This window comes from Rosa chinensis, chromosome 4 (assembly GCF_002994745.2).
Source record: "Rosa chinensis cultivar Old Blush chromosome 4, RchiOBHm-V2, whole genome shotgun sequence".
Classification (NCBI taxonomy): domain Eukaryota; kingdom Viridiplantae; phylum Streptophyta; class Magnoliopsida; order Rosales; family Rosaceae; genus Rosa; species Rosa chinensis.
In genome coordinates this window covers 2,423,432-2,441,999 of record NC_037091.1, presented here as the reverse complement: position 1 = coordinate 2,441,999, position 18,568 = coordinate 2,423,432, and the positions used below count along the sequence as shown (strand labels likewise).

Genomic DNA, 18,568 nt, shown 5'->3' with positions numbered 1-18,568 from the left:
TTCATTTATTTTGTGCTGCTATATCTTTGTGTTCCAGCGATTGTGTTGCATACTTGGATTGTACTTGGAATCTTATTCAATTAGTTGGGCACTCTACCTTCAATGTGAGTGATAGCCTGGTTTTTAATACAATAATGTTCTTTTCTATCCCTTTAGCAGTTTTTCTTATTTATTTATTCATTATCATCTTAAAGTAGCTAGTAGTTATTCAATGGTTATTTGTTAGTTTTTACAACTCTTCAAATTCTATTCCTGTGTTTTTGTTTTTCAGGACGAACAAAGAAGGCTCTCCTTTTATGCTGCAATGTTCCTTCCACTTAGGAAGACCATGTATAAAGATAGGAAAGCAAAAGATGTAAGGCTTTCTTCACCTCTTTTGAAAACAATATTTGAGAGTTATTTCTCTTTGTTTTAGTTTCTATTTCAATTTCGTGAATAACCAAACAATGGAAAGCCAGAAACCTCTTTTTTTCTTCATTTGTGAACCATCATATAGCCTGTAGAATTGAATATTAAGCCAACAATAACATTTTTTGGTTAAGCCATCATATTACCAGAAAATGTTATTAAATACGTATTTAACATTTTTTTCCTTCATTTATGAACCATCAGTTAAATGGAATGGACAAAGTAAAAACTAATGTCATAATGGTTAAATAGAAGCAAGAGTTCTTTTGCTGTTGTTATAGTGAGAAGGGGCTAAGAGTAAAATAGTTCATAGTTTAGTGTACTCATTTTGGAGCATGTAGGTATTATGTGAATGGTTGATATCAAGCTTTTATTTTAGCATTTTAGCACGTCCTTTTTTTTTTTTTTTTTTTGAACAATTTGGATTTTAGCATTTAACTTATGTTCTTTCACTATAGGTTCCTGTTGTGAATTATATTTTCAGAGACTCCCTTAAACAAAGAGTTAGTGATGCTGAAACTGTGAGTTTGAGTTTGTTTCTCTATACCCGGTTAATATACTTTGTAGACATGCTAAACTCTTGTGATAGTTATAGCATTACTTCTTGAATGCGCAGTTATTATACATGTCGTCACTAAATTATCTTTGTAACAGGTTATTAATTTACACAATGCATTGGAGAAGTTTGTGTCTTTGCTTCCTCACTTTGTACCAAATGGGGATGTAAAACTCGCCGAAGTTGATTTGGGAAGAGAATATGTTGATGTCCCTCTTACATCAGAAGAATCGAAACTCCGAGTGTACGTTAACAGGTATAAGTTCCTGAGTCATAATTGTTTTGCTGAGCCAAGTTTTCAGTATTGCATACTTTTGGAATCCATAATATGCAAAGAGACATGCCTTTTTCTAATCTGAGTTGAGCAGTGATAATCCTGTTAGTGCATTTATCATAGTTAGAAGCTCCATATCTGCATCTAAGTCCCTGACTGATATCATCACATATGTTTGTTATGATTACTGTCATTAATATCCTTACTATAGTTCTTAAAGGAAAACACTTGGACTTGTTTAAAAAAAAAAAAAAAAAAAACCTTTTCATTATAGCAAAGTCCAAGAATGATGTCATCATGTATGGTTAATTTGGTTACATTGTCAGTATCCTCAGTATAGTAAATAAAGGAAAACTTTTGGATTAGTCATCTAGGAAAATAAGTCTTTTGAGAATCAAAATCTAGCACAACAGATAGCAGTGTAGTTTGTGATAAGTCACTCATTGTCTTAGTTTTGTTTCTCTGAATGGATATTATGTTCTTTAGTGGGCATGCATCCTTGGTGGTGTATCATGATGAATCGTTGGGAAATGCTTCAGGAGTTTAGAGTAGTATTCAATTAAAATCAAGCTTGCAGTTTTTTTTTTTGTTTTTTGTTTTCCTGTGTATTGTATCTTTTAAATGACTCTTGATTGGGTTATTGATTAACAGCGTTGTTTACACCTCAACATCCAATTACCTTGAACTCTTTTTCTGAGTCACTGAGCTTCTTATTGTCAACCTTGCACTTTCAACTGTCCAGGGTTTCTTTTACGAGAAATTAAAGATTTTTGGCGAGTTGCTTTGCTGATGTCTACACTTATATATCTACCGACGTCTTAAACCGACGAGAAATCAAATTTACTGTATTAATCCTCTATTTTCTTTTGTACTTGGAACTGATGTGAACTGTTTTGGGATTAGTTTTGGATATTATACTTGTTAGAAGTGTTCTTCAATTTATTTTAGCCTTTAAAATTAGGTTGGTGTGACAGTTCTTGAGTTCGGTAATTAAGTGATTAAGGGAATGTTTGTTTCTTTTCCCTCAATTCTTACGGGGTTTAGATTTTATTGCAAAAAGCTTAGTGTTGTGATTATATTTCTAAGGTCAGAGGAATTTTGAGTCTTATGTTGGCTGTTTATTGATTTGATGTTGGTGGCATGGAAAAGTTGAATTCCAATTGGTTGTGACTTCAAGTTAGAACTGATGGTGTTTAGTTGTTGTTACTTTGATTTATTAGCGTTTGCAATCTTGTAAAACTATTTTGGGTTTTCTAGTTAACTTTTACTTTGAAGAGTTGTGTGTTTTGTTTTTGTCTGACAAAGTCAATAGAGAGTAGAGAACTTGTTTTCTTTCTCCTTATTTAATTTTCACGTTCTACTTGTGTTTTTGCAAATGCCTATGAAGAGCTTTCTAAAAATATACATTTTTGTTGTCATTGTGAGCCCTGTTAGCTTGTAGTAAATGTTTTAGTCGGTTAGTGTCACTTGTTTGGTTTTGTTCGTTTTCTCTCTGATTTTTGTTGTTGGGTTTTAAGGGCCTCAGCTTATGATCTGTTTTATAGATTTAAAAGGTTCATGTGGTCGATTTAACCATGGTTTCAGTTGCTGTAAATTTTGTTGCTTTTTGGAGGCTATGCTCCTTGATTTGATTGTTTATCATTTAAGGGTTTGCAGTTTATGCAGTTTATTACTCACCCAATCTTTAGATATTTAAGAACTAAACTTTGATCTGATATAGGGAGTGCCCTCTAGACTTGAAAGAAGCAATATCCAGTGTGTGTTTTGCTGCACCAAGATGTGTTGATCTGCCAGAGTTGCTTCAAGTTCAAATGCTATTATTTGTATCTAAATATGGGAAAGAATTTGTATTAGCTGCAACAGAACTAATGCCAGATTGTGGTGTCAATTGCCAGGTTTTATTATCTTCTAATAGTATACCGGTTTTCCTTGATATTCATCTTGTCGTGCACTAAATTGTGAGGGCAGTAGTTGTTCTATATAGGTTTCTACTCTAAAGTTATGATACTGCACTTTACTGCAGTTGATAGAGCTGAGTAGTGTGTTTGTGTCATGACTTCCCTGTGGATGATTGCAAGGAAATGGATTTAGTTGCTAGTCTATAAAAAAAAAATGCTCTGTTGCTAGTCTAACTCACAGTTTTTGTGATATCCCTCATCCAATTCATATCTCTTTTTTTGTGTTTGGGTTTACATTTTTATAAGCCTTGTTAAAGGTTTATTTCTTTTACTTATTTAGTCAGGTGCTATTGTTTTACTTGGTTAGTTGGTTTTGTCTTTCAGTTTGTCAGTTACTTATTAAGTTTATTTCTCTTTTTTAGTTTGTTTTGGGGTGTGGGCTTTTATTTGAAAAGGAGAAGTTCCGTTTTTGGTGGCTGAGAAGAAGAAAAAAAAAGAAAAAAAAGAAAAGAAAGATGGGTCGACAAAGTGATGAGAAAGAAGGAAATAGAGGGAGGTGGAGAAAGAAAGAGTAACAAGGGAGAGAAAGAGGAAAGACAGAAAGAAAGAGAGGAGCAGATGGGAAAGTCGATGACAGAGATAAGAGGAGAAAGAAAGAAAAGAAGAAGGAATAGGAAGAGGGAAGAAGAATACTTTTTTTCCAGAGGGGATCAGAAACGAGAGAGAATGAGAGAGGAGAGTTTGTTTGAAGTTAAAAGGCAAGAACTTGGTCTTGGGTTCAGTTTCTTTTTGGTGAGTGGCTTTTATTGTCTGGATTGTGTTTCTTTTCTTGATATTTGTTTACTTGGTGAGTTGATGTGGCTGTTAAGTTTTTAACATTTGGTTCCTTAACTTAATTGTGTGTTTTCAACCATTTATTGATACATACTGTTGACTATATATTGATCTGTTTCTTTCAGGCTCCCCGGTCTAACAACCAAGCCAAAGCTAAAGCAATAGCACTAAGGATGAAGGCACTGCAAATGAAAAGAGGTAAAAAAACAGTGTCGAAACCAGCTGTTGAAGAGACTGATGCACCACCTAAATTTGCCTTCACCAAACATGATCAATAGTATGAGATATCAGTGTTTTTTGGGTTTCATTTGTTGATCATGCCAACTGCTATGGGTTATTGAACTGATGTTTACTAAGTTTAGCTCCATTATGGATGTATGTATAGCTGCAGTAACAGATTAATCAAATATTGGTATTTTTATGAATGGATTCCATATTTGATGAATGCATTGAGTAGTTTCCAGATTTACATAATTGTGGCGCAACGAGAATACAAATATGTCATCTGAATTAGAAGGCAACAACAAAATGAAATCCAAATATGTTGTTGGACATATCTAAGAACAACAGAAACAAGAAAAAATATGTTGTTACGTGTGCACTCAAACAACAGAAAATTGTCATCTAAAATAGAAAAACAACGACAAAATGAAATCCAAATATGATGTTGGACATATCTAAGAACAACAGAAACAAGAAACCATATGTTGTTACTTGTGCACTCAAACAACACAAAATTGTCATCTGAAATAAAAAGCAACGACAAAATGAAATCCAAATATGTTGTTGGACATATCTAAGAACAACAGATACAAGAAAAAATATGTAGTTACTTGTGCACTAAAACAACATATAAATGTTATTGTAGGCTACTAAAGACGACAGATAAATGTAATCTGAACTGAATGCTAATGACAGTTAACTGTTATTGGAATTTGAATAAAACAACACTAAACTATTATTATAAGTCCATTCAAACAACATATACGATTTCATATCTTCTACTTTGGTGCATTCAAACCACATAAATGACCATTTTTCTGTCTTTAGAATAAGCATTAGATCAAAGAAATTACAAGGAACTGTTATTTGTTTTCAGATCACATCACATTTATCTGTTGTCTGAATTCACTAGTACTCATGTCTTGATTTCGTCAGACAACAGAAGACTTAAAAACTTTCTGTCGTCTGAAAATTCATCAGACAACAGAAGACCTAAAAACTTTCTGTCGTCTGATACCCCAAGAGACGGCACCGTACTAGACAACAGAAATTTTATTGATCAGACGACAGATCTCCTCTGTCGTTTGATTACTTTTCTAGCATAGTGAAAGTAATGATTTTCCAAGAAAGTCATCACCTTTGAAAAAAGCAAGGTTTCAAATTTCTTCGAAACTGCCGAAATTTCCATCGAAATTTCCCTAATTTTGAAGTATCGAAACGAAATCTATATGCTATATCATTTCCATCAGGAGTTTTTCAAAATTTTATGAAATTTTCAGTACATTTCCGCGAAATTCTTAATTTCTGAAATATCTACACATAAAAAATATATTTAAAAATTTACACTGAAATTTTGTCCAAAATTTCTCTTAAATTTGTATATCACCAACAATAATTTTTTTACTTCATACTTTCATGAAGAAATATGAAATTTTGAATTTTTTTTTTTTGGCAATCAAGTTGAATACAAAATGTCCAAAAAAAAAATTGAATACAATAAAAAACCTTTTTCTTTTATCTGCTACAAAGTTGAATGCTCCAACAACAACATAATTCCTTTTTTTGCTTCGTCTCAAATGTTGTATGCTTCATAAAATAAAACACTATATTGAGTAATTTCACAATATCCGATATATGGATTGCATGTGGAAAGAGATCAACACACATACAATACCCATGTGATGAAGTACCAAAATCATTTCCAAAATTCATGTATTTGGGAGCACTATTGTATGATACTAAATGGAAACAGTTCAACCAGCTAGATCGAACCACATTGTAATAGCTTTTATATTCTTTTTGTTGTACTTGTTCATTTTCATTTACGGGGTTTTGGTATTACGTCATACTCCTGTTTAATGTAGACGTAACAGCAACCAACCAACACTTATCTATATCATTTATCTCCAACCAAATTTGGAGAAAATTGGAGTACTCACCTTTCAGCACGGTTGAGAATAAAGAACTTGAAATGCTTGTGAGACTATAAAGCCTCTCGGCTGCATTTATAAGAGCCAAAACGGTCCCCCACTTGCTGAGGATCAAGGTATACAGAAAAAATGGTGGAATGATAGTGTGTTAAGAAGCTTAATTGTAAAAATAAAAATTGTATTATTGCCAAGTGTCTCGATCAGAATTTTCTGACCAAGAATTAATCAATATCTTGTGGAGGATTTGTTCTACAAGCCCAGTTATTTACGTCCAAATTAAGATTGTGGACTATTGTGTGCAATTTTCTTTCGATGGACTTCCTTAAAAATAATAGGCTACACTCATTTTCTTTGAATAGTCTACAGATTAAGATATTTGAATACTATTGTGTGCAATTTTCTTTCGATGGACTTCCTTAAAAATAATAGGCTACACTCATTTTCTTTGAATAGTCTACAGATTAAGATATTTGAATACATTACTGATATGATTTTTTCGATTAGATACATGATATAGTTTTTCGATTAGATACATGATATAGTTGATTAAAACCATAGTTAGTAATAAACAGGACGTTTATAGTATGCGAAAAATACGTACTTGTATTATTCGGACATTTTATCAAATAGTTCGTTGAATTACTCAATTTTATAATAAAAAAAACGTAAAAACATGTTTTATTTGCGTATAATATGAAAAATTATTAACTATGATTAAAACATCATACTCCATTTTAATGTAGATGTAACAGCAACAAACCAACACTCATCTATATTATATTTAAGAGAACCCATTTTGACTAGTTGATTAAAACGTCATACTCCTTTTTAATGTAGACGTAACAGCAACCAACCTAGTGAACCAACCAATACTTATCTATATCTATATATATATATATATATATATATATATTATATTTAAGAGAACCCACTTTAATTGTGAAAAGACAGTAAAAGTCTTAGATCTTATGTTAATTTTTAATAATTGAGTGGCAGTATGGTAAATAGTAAAATAAAATATTAAATAAAAAAGAAAATAAATAATTTTTTGAACAATTAAGTTAGATCCTCAGACTTAAAGAAAAATCAAGTCGAAATTTGGGAGCAGTATTGAATGATATTAAATGGAAGCAGTTCAACCAGCAGATCGAACCACATTGTAGTAGTTTTTATATTCTTTTTGTTATACTTGTTCATTTTCATTTACGAGGTTTTGGTATTACGTCCCCCTCTCCCGCGCCCCCCCCCCCGGCGGGAGCTTCGTCCCATTTTCTAATTGTTAGTGAAAAAGAGGCTGATGACCAAGCCTCCCACTGAATTCCAACTGTAAAAAAAAATAAAAATAAAAGTAAATCACATTTACATTATCAATATACAACACATTTATAGTTACATAAAAATAAAAACACCAGTTTAGCAACATACTACAATACTAGTTAATTACTCGTCCATACTAAATATCACAATTCTATTATAATGTATAATTTTAGAGAGGTTACATTGTAAATAGGTTTATTATAGATTCGTTTAGTCTATGTAAAAGTTTCATTAAAAAATATCATTTTATAAATGCAATTAATGTGATTTCTTTATTTTAACCGAAATTTCCACCGAAATTGAAATTTTCTCCGAAATTTCCTTAAATTTGAAGTACCGAAATCAAAACCGAAACCGAAATTTGAATCCTTGGAAAAAAGAAAAGAGAAAAAGAAAAAGAAAAAAGAGTCTTCCAAGATAATTTTAGTCCAAGTCTAAAAAGAAAACGTGTCAGAGAAATTGCAAAGAAAGAAGAACAAGGCTCATAGAGGTTCTGATTTAGTCCATTTTCAACCTCACATTCACACTGCAGCAGGCACCAAGAAACTATCTTCTTGAGAGTTGAGATCTCAGATCTACAATACAAAAGCACTCCAGGAAGGCAGATCAATAGGAAGCCAACATTCAACAGATGCAGCAAAGCAAGCAGAATATGGCTTCTCTGAACAATGAACCAACAGGTTGGTTTAAACAGATGCTTCAATAGATGCAGCAAAGCAAGTAGAATATGGCTTCTCTGAACAATGAAGCAGCAGCCAGTTCTTCATCTTCTTCTCTCCCACGTTCTTCTACTGATCACCAAAATCATTACACATACGAGGTCTTCCTAAGTTTTCGAGGCGAGGATACGCGCTTTAATTTTACAGATCATTTGTATATCGCTTTGTGTGACAGGGGAATTGAGACCTTCAGAGATGCTGATAAGCTTAGAAGAGGAGAAGAAATATCAGCGGCAGTTCTCAAAGCAATTGAGGAGTCCAGAGTTTCAATCATTGTCTTCTCTCAAAACTATGCTTCCTCAAGGTGGTGTTTGGATGAACTCGTCAAGATACTTGAATGCAGAAAATCTAAAGGACAAGAGGTTATACCAGTTTTCTACAAAGTGGATCCCTCACATGTACGACACCAAAGAGGTGCTTTCGGTGATGCATTTCCCATACTTGATCAATGCAAATACAAGGATAGGGTGGGAAAATGGAGGGAAGCTCTTTCAGATGCAGCAAATTTATCTGGATGGACTTACGAGGAAGACCGGTATGTTTTTTACCCAAAATCCCAGTAGCTAGTTAATTAAATATTTTTTTGAAGACGTGTAGCTTTAAACCGTTGGTCTTCTACTTTAATTGATTTCGTATATACACTTTAAATTCATAGGTCCGAAGCTGAATTTATCAAGAAGATTGTTGCGGACTTGTCCGCTCGAGTAGTAAACCCTTCATATGACTTGGATGTTGCTGAACATCCAATTGGATTAGAGGCTTGTAGACAAGATGTCAACAGTCTTTTAAAAGTCGAGGAAAATATTATTCGCATGGTGGGCATATGGGGGACTGGTGGAATAGGAAAAACCACGATTGCGAAAGCTGTGTTTAATTCAATTCGCCATAAGTTTAAATCTTGTTGTTTCTTGACAGATGTTAGATCAAAAGGCCTAGCCCAACTGCAAGAGACACTTTTGTCTGATATTTTAAACTCAAATTTGAAGGTGAACAGTGTTGATCAAGGAGTTAGTTTTATAAAAACAAGAATGCGACATAAAAAAGTTCTCTTAATCCTTGATGACGTGAGTGATTCTTGCCAATTACAGAAATTAGTTCCATCCCCTATTTGTTTTGCGCCGGGCAGTAGAATTCTCATAACAACAAGAGATAAACGTTGGCTAATTGCTCATGAAGTTGATGAAGTATACGAGGTCAAGATGTTAAATGATCGTCTTGCTTTGGAGTTGTTTAGTTTGCATGCATTCAGAAGAAATGGACCTCCAAGCGATTATCTGAAACTTGCACAACGTGCAGTACACTATGCCCAAGGCCTTCCATTAGCTTTGATAGTTTTAGGCTCTCATCTATTTCGTAGAAGCATAGAGGAGTGGAAAGCTACATTAGGTAGTTGTAAAGGAGGTCCTCAGGCAGATATACAGAAAGTTCTCAAACTAAGTTATGATGCACTAGAAAAGGATTTGCAAGAACTATTTCTTGATATTGCTTGCTTCTTTAAAGGTAACCATGCAGCCCGTGTGAAACCAATACTAGAAGCTTGCTACGACCACAAAACAATGGTGATTGGTATTGCACAACTGCAAGAAAAAGCCTTGATAAGAATTGACAGAGATGATCACATTTGGATGCATGACTTGATAGAAGAAATGGGTAAAGACATAGTGTATCAAGAGTCACCTGATGAACCCGGGGAACGCAGCAGGGTGTGGAGTGAAGAAGATGTCGACGACATTCTAACAAATAATACAGTAAGTATATTAAATAATGTTTTGTGTTTTACAATTTGGAAAGCATTTTATATTGAATATAATTTCTTATTGAGACCTTGAAGAAAACTGTACTGAAACGGTACTTCCAATAGAAATTGCTATGTTTTTTTTTTTTTTTTGGTCTGAATAGAAATTGCAAACATAAATGTTCCTAGGTTAATAAGCTTGGTTTCTTTTACTATAGGGAACAAATAAAGTTAAAGGCATCCAGGTCTCGTGGCGATCATCTATAATATCTTTGAATGCTAAAAGCTTCTCAGAGATGAAGAAGCTTAGATATATTTCTATGAGAATATCCTTTTTAGGAGATATTGATTATCTCTCCGACCAGTTGAGGTGGCTTGATTGGCCAGAATGTCCGTTGCAATGTTTTCCATCCGATTTTCATGCAAACAAACTTGTAAATCTCAATATTCCTCGCAATCGCATAATCACACGACTATGGGAGGGGCGTAAGGTACTATAATCTAATAATTCATTTTAATTCAAGACTTCTTTAATTAAAAATAGTAATAGATAATTGTGTTGTAAATTACTGCATCCACTTGGTTGATCTTTTCCTTTTTCTTTTGCCATACAGAAATTTTCAAGGCTAACATGTATGAATTTAAGTGGTTGTACATCCCTAAAGGAACTCCCAGACTTTAGTGGATTCCCTAACTTGAAAAGGTTGGATCTATCTGGGTGTACCAGTTTAGTTGAGGTTCCTGATTCAATTCGATTCCTTTATAATCTTGAGAGTCTTGAAGCGAATAGTTGCCCAAAACTGGCCACATTTCCAAAAATTCCAGTAAAGATGGATTCCTTGAGACTACTCTCTCTTAAAGGCAGTGACATAAGAGAATTGGATGAGTCAATTGAAAATCTCATTGGGCTTGAATATTTGGATCTTACTGATTGCAAAAATATGACAACTCTACCGTGCAGCATTTATGGGTTGCAAAATTTATGGTTTCTTGATCTTGGTGAATGCTCAAAACTTGTCAGATTTCCAACAAATACTAGAATTTTGAATGTCGTTGGTTGCTCTCTATCACTTCCCAAGCTAGGTGTGTTCAGTATTGCAGGATGCAGTTTGTTATCAGATTGTGATTTCCTGACGACTCTTGATTGCTGGGAAACATTACAGTGGCTTAATCTGTCAAGAAACAATTTTGTTAGTCTTCCTGCTTGCCTCACCAAATTTGTCAAGTTGCGGATGCTTGACTTTGAGGGTTGCAAGAGACTCCGAGGAATTCCAGAGCTTCCACCAAGCATCGTTGACCTAAACATACTTCCAGAAATTCCAGTAAAGATGGATTCTTTGAGAGGGCTCTCTCTTTCAGGCAGTGACATAAGAGAATTGGATGAGTCAATTGAAAATCTCATTGGGCTAGAAAAGTTGGATCTATGGCATTGTGAAAATCTTACAACCCTGCCGTATAATATTTATGAGTTGCACAATCTAAAGACTCTTCATGCGAGTGGATGCTCAAAACTGGCTACATTTCCAAAAATTCCAGTAAAGATGGATTCTTTGAGAGAACTCTCTCTTTCAGGCAGTGACATAAGAGAATTGGATGAGTCAATTGAAAATCTCAGTGGGCTTGAATATTTGGATCTTACTCATTGCAAAAATCTCACAACTCTACCGTGCAGCATTTATGGGTTGCACAATCTAAAGACTCTTCATGCGAGAGGATGCTCAAAACTGGCTACATTTCCAAAAATTCCAGTAAAGATGGATTCTTTGAGAGAACTCTATCTTTCAGGCAGTGACATAAAAGAATTGGATGAGTCAATTGAAAATCTCATTAGGCTTGAATATTTGGATCTTACTGATTGCAAAAATCTCACAACTCTACCGTGCAGTATTTATGGGTTGCACAATCTAAAGACTCTTCATGCGAGAGGATGCTCCAAACTAGCTACATTTCCAAAAATTCCAGTAAAGATGGATTCTTTGAGAGAACTCTATCTTTCAGGCAGTGACATAAGAGAATTGGATGAGTCAATTAAAAATGTCATTGGGCTTGAATATTTGGATCTTACTGATTGCAAAAATCTCACAACTCTACCGTGTAGCATTTATGGGTTGCATAATCTAAAGACTCTTCATACGAGAGGATGCTCAAAACTGACTACATTTCTAAATATTCCAGTAAAGATGGATTCTTTGAGAGAACTCTCTCTTTCAGGCAGTGACATAAAAGAATTGGATGAGTCAGTTGAAAATCTCATTGGGCTAGAAGAGTTGGATCTATGGAATTGTGAAAATCTTACAACCCTACCGTATAATATTTATGAGTTGCACAATCTAGAGACTCTTCATGCGAGAGGATGCTCAAAACTGGCTACATTTCCAAAAATTTCAGTAAAGATGGATTCTTTGAGACGACTCTCTCTTAAAGGCAGTGACATAAGAGAATTGGATGAGTCGATTGAAAATCTCATTGGACTTGAATATTTGGATCTTACTGATTGCAAAAATCTCATAACTCTACCGTGCAGCATTTATGGGTTGCAAAATTTAGGGTTCCTTGATCTTGGTGAATGCACAAAACTTGTCAGATTTCCAACAAATACTAGAATTTTGAATGTCGATGATTGCTCACTATCACTTCCCAAGCTAGGTGTGTTCAGTATTGCAGGATGCAGTTCATTATCAGATTGTGATTTCCTGATGACTCTTGATTGCTGGGAAACATTACAGTGGCTTAATCTGTCAAGAAACAATTTTATTAGTCTTCCTGCTTGCCTTACCAAATTTGTCAAGTTGCGGATTTTTGACTTGGAGGATTGCAAGAGACTTCGGGAAATTCCGGAGCTTCCACCAAATGTTAAACCAAAAATAAGAGGTTGTGAATTACTGGAGGAGAGATTCTCGACATTGACAAATCGTGGAGCTGTGATTGAGATGGCGTCGTCGTCAATTGAAGAGCCAAATCCGACGTCATGGCTTTCTTTGTCTTCCGAAACTCCGAAATTACACCGCAGCACGGAAGAACCAACCCCAACACCAGTGAATCCTCCGATATCTATCTCCCAAATCCCCATGATCCCTGACCTGCAGACCCATCACCGTGGCTGGCGTTGGTGGCGTTGGTGGCTTTCGTCGGCGAATGACGATTATCACCATCCACAAGAGCAGCAGGAGCATCCGATTTCTCCGCAGCTCCCATCACTCAATTAGTCCGCAACTTCAACACCATGAGGAACCAACTGAGTTGTTAATGCTTTCTCTGTCTTCAGAACCAACAAAACATCGTGGCGCAGTTAAAGGTGATCAAGACCAGTGGCTCTCTTTGAACTCTGAAGCATCCACTTCAGAGTTTAGACAATAATATCATTTAGTTGAGACACAGAGGTTTGAAATCCCACCTCCTATTTAGAAAGATTTCAACATTTCTCAAGTTTGGGTATGACCCTGTTTTGAGGCTGTCTTCATCTGCCATATACTCATCAATCTGTAAGTTCATATATTCATCTTTTTCTTTTACTGCAGATCTATGTTGTTTGTTACTGCATTAGAATTTCAAACTTTGTAACCATGTGCATCATGTACAATTAACTATGGCCTATTTTGACTTGCAACTGTTATTCCAGAATTTAACAAATGGCCCAGTCAAGTTACTCACTATAAGCACTAAATGGTACATTCAAAGTGATGTATGCATTGGCAGTCAGAAATATGTATATTCCATGCACTCTTTTTAGGCAGTAACTAGTGGTTGCAGCACACGAAGCACTGACATTGATTTTAATACTCTGAAATAGCTAATACAAGGAAAGAGAGAAATAAAATTAAATTCATCCTTAAACTATGTGATTAAATCATTCAGAAGAGAACAAAATGGCTCTCCATCTATCTCTCTCTATCTTTTTTTTTCCTTTCTTTTCTGGAATATGCATGCTCCAAACCCTTGATATGAATTACTCCCTATATCAGACTTTAATTATGTGAATAAACTTACAATCTCCTAGCTAGAACTCAGACATTTAAGAAACAATGAACGAAACTCTGTGAATCTTTAAGAATGCAGTGATGCTAGCACATGATATGATAAAATGCAAAACCATATGATCATGGAGATTCTTTCAAGCCAACTTCTGGTTCCTTTTCTTTACTTTCATTTTGTTACTCTGTTCCTAGGTGATTGATATCATGCAGTTTGTTTGTTTATTGCGTTTGCAGTGGGGACTATAGATTTTGCACTTGGAAAGGTTACAGACTCTGGCCAAGTTGGCTACATGGTGATTGCTGATCTCCTGAATTTGAGATAACCGCAAATGAGGTAGAGGCAAAGGTATATGCTATTCTCCTCTAGTTGTATCTTGCCTATGCTCTTTTCCTAGTAATTCTGGCCTCAAGTGCCCATATGTTATTGTCTACAATTTTATCGAAACATCTCATGTTCAAAAGGCATGATGTTGCATTGTCCTCATGGTCCATGGATTAAGCACATGGAATATGAAATGCATCACTCTAAGAAAAATCTTCCTAGTATATGTGCATGCCACAAGTACATTAAATTTTCCTCTGTAGATTACAACTTGGAATTTCATAAACAAGTATTGCCTATAATTTGCCAAACTCATATTCAACAATTTTTTGTTATCAGAAGTTCTAGCCTGGCTTTGGATAAGAATCTTGCTTCAAGGTGATGCAGGTGTGTGCTGACCTTCTTGAGGAAAATGGAATTGGTTTTTATTGTTTCTAAGGGTGGAATTGATACTGTGACAGTGGTATGCTGATACGAATGCCGAGCAGTAAGCTACCGAAAGGCAGGCATTTGATTGGGGATAGTGTGGTTTACGATGTGGGTGTTTGGTTGCCCCGGGATTTTCAGCCGCGGCTAGAAGTTACCCCTATAATTAAGTACGTTTCGGATCCTCAGCTTGTGTTGGGCCACTAAATTGTGGTGAATAAGTCACATATATATGCTATGGATTGAAGCAGGGGAATATTCAGGTTTTGAATATACACACTGCATTGAGTTCGTTGTTTCAAGCTCATACACAGGTAAATGGAATATTCTATGTATATGCACTCTGTTTGGACTAGCAAGATGCAGTGTGATGATCACTAATGTAATTTGACTCAATCATAGCTATGTAGGTGTTGATGCTTTGATTAGTTTCTTAATAAAAAGTTATAATGCACTTTACTGATGGCTGCAAAACTTTGTAGGCTTTTGCTTTATCTTGTGTATGCTCCTAATAGAGTGGTTTTTGTGAAGTTGGATTACTTGCCGATGATTATTATATCTTGTTGGCCTAAGCGATATCTTGTTCTGTCAGAGGGTCACAGACATGGCTTTCTTTGCCGAGGATGTTCACCTTTTGGCTAGGTAGCTCTTTTTTCCATGCTCAATACTTTTCTTCCTCTGGTTTGTTTTTGCATTATCTGACATCATTTTCTGCAGTGTGAGTGTAGAAGGACGGCTTTTTGTGTGCAAAATTTCTGAAGGTCCAGATGAAGAAGGTACGCCACAAATCATAGGAAAGATTGTTATGGCCATTCAAATAGTTGGTCAGGGGGAAGCTGTTCATCCATGAGTTTGGTGGCACTGTCATAAACAAGTAAATGATTCTGTTAATGCTATTTTCAATCAAAGAGTTATAGCTTAATGCTTTTGATGTCCATGATCATTGTCTGTACGTTGATCTTGAAGTGGTTGATTGATCTATCTTTTGCTTGTATACTCGCAGGAGGTTTTGGTTGTTCAGGTTGGGAAGCGTTTCTACAAATTGTTACTACTAAAGTTGCAAAGGGTGAAGTCCCTTCTGCTGAGGATCCTATTAGGTGTCTTATTGAAAAACTTATTGATGGGATCCAATTTGTTGGTAAACATGATGGAGAGGTGACAGATTTATCAATGTGCCAATGGATGGAACTGTAAGTATAGTCACCATTTTGCTGGCCCTATTACATATTTCCTTTTGCTGGAATAAGTAGTGAAACTTAAAGTGCAATTTCATCAGGGTTGGTAGGAACACTTTAGCTCCAGCTTGCCCTGCTACATCTTTATAGATTTTTTTTTTCCCTTTTCTTTTGGTTACTTAAAATAATGTTTTGGTTAGAAAAAAAAATCTGTTGGCTATTCCTGCTTCAACTCTATGCTTCAGGGAATTTTGTATGAATTAGGATAACTTAGTGTTCTTGTCCTTCAAAGCCCTTTTATATGGCACAGCACAAGAACTGGATATGGCAGATGAACTTTATTTTGCTAAAGTAAAAGGAAATTGTAGAAATAGTGCTGAAAGAGATTGGAAGAGTGTAAGCTGTACCACATTGTAAGTGGATTGGCAGTTTTCCTAACCTTTGTACATAATATGATAGTATGATGCTATTAGGGATGGAATAGTAGTTCATGCAATTTCAAATTCATTCAAGAGGCCATCTTCTTTATGAACAATACAAATATTGTTTCTTAACAAGGTTAAATAGGTAATCAACTTGTTTATGATTCCTAATTGACTGTTTGGTTTGTGAGTTGCATGGATTCAGTATAGGTTTGAGTAAGATTTTCCTATACATGTGAAACTTTTCTTCCTAATTTCTTGTGGCCAAGTTCTGCCAATTGACACTTTTTGGGTAAATGTGTTGTGTTTCTACAAAATTTGGGTTTGTAAAATCATTTCCTGCACCATACTGCATTTTAACTTCTTCAAAGGTACATCATTTATGGGACAACTAGGGTGCCTGTTTTATTTAATTTTAATTTTGTTTGACCATGGGTTCTAACTTCTAATACATGAGCATGTTATGCCACATATATTTTATTTATACAGAAAGACACATAAGACACATATGCATAAACATTTTTCCCAATATTCTTGATTGATATAAGTTTTGTGACTCATACATTTGGTCATATCCTGATACAGATAAAGATCTGGGAAGATCGCAAGTCACAACCACTTTTAGTACTGAGAGGCTATGATGGCTTTCCTGTTTATTCGTCTACATTTGTGACGGCTCCCAACAGGCCTGATCACATTATGCTTATAACAGTGGTGAGTGATCATTGATTTGTTTACATTGTATCATAAGGTTTTGTCTGTGATTCTGTTCCTAATGATGATGGCTACATATGCATTTCCTAGTGTATTGAAGTGTAATTGCATGAATCCATTCTACAGGGCCCACTTTATCGGGAAGTGAAGATTTGGTCGTCAGTGAGTGAAAAAGGCTGGCTGCTTCCCAGTGGTGCTGAGTCATGGAAATCTACCCAGACCTTAGAGTTAAAGAGCTCTGCTCAACCTCGAGTTGAGGATGCATTCTTTAATCAAGTCATAGCATTCTCACAAGCTGGCCTTCTTTTACTTGAAAATGCTAAGAAGAATGCTATATATGCCGTGCACTTAAGACTTTGGTGGTGAGCCAGCATCTACACGCATGGATTACATAGCAAAATTTAATGTTACAATGCCTATTTTGAGCTTTACTGGGATAAGCATGTCACCTCATGGTGAACAAATTTATTGTGTCCAAACACAAGCCATTCAACAGTATGCTTTGGACTTATCCAAGTGCATACCTCCCCCATTCTGTAGTGTGTACTAAACAAGTTTCTGAATTAGATTAGCATTCTGCTAGTCATATAAACAGAAAATCTTTAAAAGTTAGCTCATTTAAATTTAAATTGAGTTCTAGAAATGATCATCTATCTGCACATTAAATTGAGTCCAACGTCATCTCTCTGTGGTATCACTCTGCTCAATTTGCTAAGAAAATCTGGATATCAAGGTGTTTTTTTTCCCAAGCCAATTCCTTGATCAGATAGCCTTGAATCGAAACTGGTCATCTACTGCTACATTGTGATTCAGATTTACACATCAGTCTCTTTTTGCCTCATATGCTTCATAATGTTTTTAAGCAACAGATGTGTTGCTGCAGTATATTCCTTTAACTATTGCAATGAAGCCAATTAGGGTTGCCTTTATATCTGTCAAGCTAAATTTCACTAATAGGAATTATAGAGTCGATGGCATTCAAAACGGTTCATCTATCCACAATGGACTGACATTCTGAATTGTAATTTATATAAAAGACATGGTGAATGTAGATGAAGATGTTTAATTTGTAGCGTAGTTTAATCTCTATTTATATCTCAACCATTGAAACTGTAGAACCTCAACTGAGATTTTCTTTGGCATCTGTATGGCAACTTGGGGATGAATCATTATTGATCTAGGGAACAAGGTAGTAATGTGCTGGGGCAACTTATATAGATAGCAGTCTAGCTACACTAGGTCACCGAGTCACTTCCATGGAATAGTCTCTGGCTTTAACTGATTTCAGCTACCATGGCATCCACTAGATCTACATACATCTCCTCCAGCAAGGAGCAGAGCAACAACTCTGGGGTTGATAAGAAGATTAATGTTGGAGCAGAGTGAGGGTCAGGCGGATCACTGTGGACTTCTCAGAGAGCAAAGCAAACATAATGTGCAATAGCATCCAATAGACGAAAGACAAGTGTTCCAACTAGAATCTCTAGCATTCAAGAGGTGTTTAGGTAAGCTAGAGGGCGCCCAATCCTCCTTTCCTGACTCTTCAAATGTTCTATACTTTTCCTACCTTCCCTTCTGTAATGTAGATATTATGTGTCGGTGCTATGAACAATAGTATCGTGTTAAAAATAAATGAGATAA

The 18,568-nt window shown here is 35.3% G+C and overlaps 3 protein-coding genes across 4 annotated transcripts; all 3 read left to right on the top strand.

Annotated features, from left to right (window-relative positions):
* Positions 1 to 1,785, top strand: LOC121052756. Its single transcript, XM_040518604.1, has 5 exons — positions 1 to 104; positions 272 to 355; positions 867 to 929; positions 1,063 to 1,220; positions 1,725 to 1,785. Exons 2-5 carry the CDS (start codon positions 305 to 307, stop codon positions 1,783 to 1,785), a joined length of 333 nt encoding a protein of 110 aa, XP_040374538.1. The 5' UTR covers positions 1 to 104; positions 272 to 304.
* A 1,797-nt stretch (positions 1,786 to 3,582) lies between these two features.
* LOC121052918 (vicilin-like seed storage protein At2g18540) lies at positions 3,583 to 4,419 on the top strand. The gene is made up of 2 exons (XM_040519021.1): positions 3,583 to 3,928; positions 4,096 to 4,419. Exons 1-2 carry the CDS (start codon positions 3,668 to 3,670, stop codon positions 4,246 to 4,248), a joined length of 414 nt encoding a protein of 137 aa, XP_040374955.1. The 5' UTR covers positions 3,583 to 3,667; the 3' UTR covers positions 4,249 to 4,419.
* A 3,469-nt stretch (positions 4,420 to 7,888) lies between these two features.
* LOC112198604 (TMV resistance protein N) lies at positions 7,889 to 17,566 on the top strand. 2 transcript variants are annotated; one of them, XM_040518971.1, is made up of 12 exons: positions 7,889 to 8,694; positions 8,815 to 9,907; positions 10,113 to 10,385; positions 10,509 to 13,600; positions 14,103 to 14,202; positions 14,652 to 14,786; positions 14,868 to 14,930; positions 15,209 to 15,258; positions 15,334 to 15,490; positions 15,620 to 15,806; positions 16,799 to 16,927; positions 17,054 to 17,566. In XM_040518971.1, exons 1-4 carry the CDS (start codon positions 8,168 to 8,170, stop codon positions 13,098 to 13,100), a joined length of 4,485 nt encoding a protein of 1,494 aa, XP_040374905.1. In that variant the 5' UTR covers positions 7,889 to 8,167; the 3' UTR covers positions 13,101 to 13,600; positions 14,103 to 14,202; positions 14,652 to 14,786; positions 14,868 to 14,930; positions 15,209 to 15,258; positions 15,334 to 15,490; positions 15,620 to 15,806; positions 16,799 to 16,927; positions 17,054 to 17,566. The 2 variants fall into 2 exon arrangements, 1 of the variants encoding a protein (XP_040374905.1); XR_005810245.1 differs by lacking the exons at positions 7,889 to 8,694; positions 8,815 to 9,907; positions 10,113 to 10,385; positions 10,509 to 13,600; positions 14,103 to 14,202 and adding an exon at positions 14,533 to 14,577 and having other exon boundaries at positions 14,652 to 14,930; positions 17,054 to 17,563.
* The last annotated feature ends 1,002 nt before the right edge of the window (positions 17,567 to 18,568 follow it).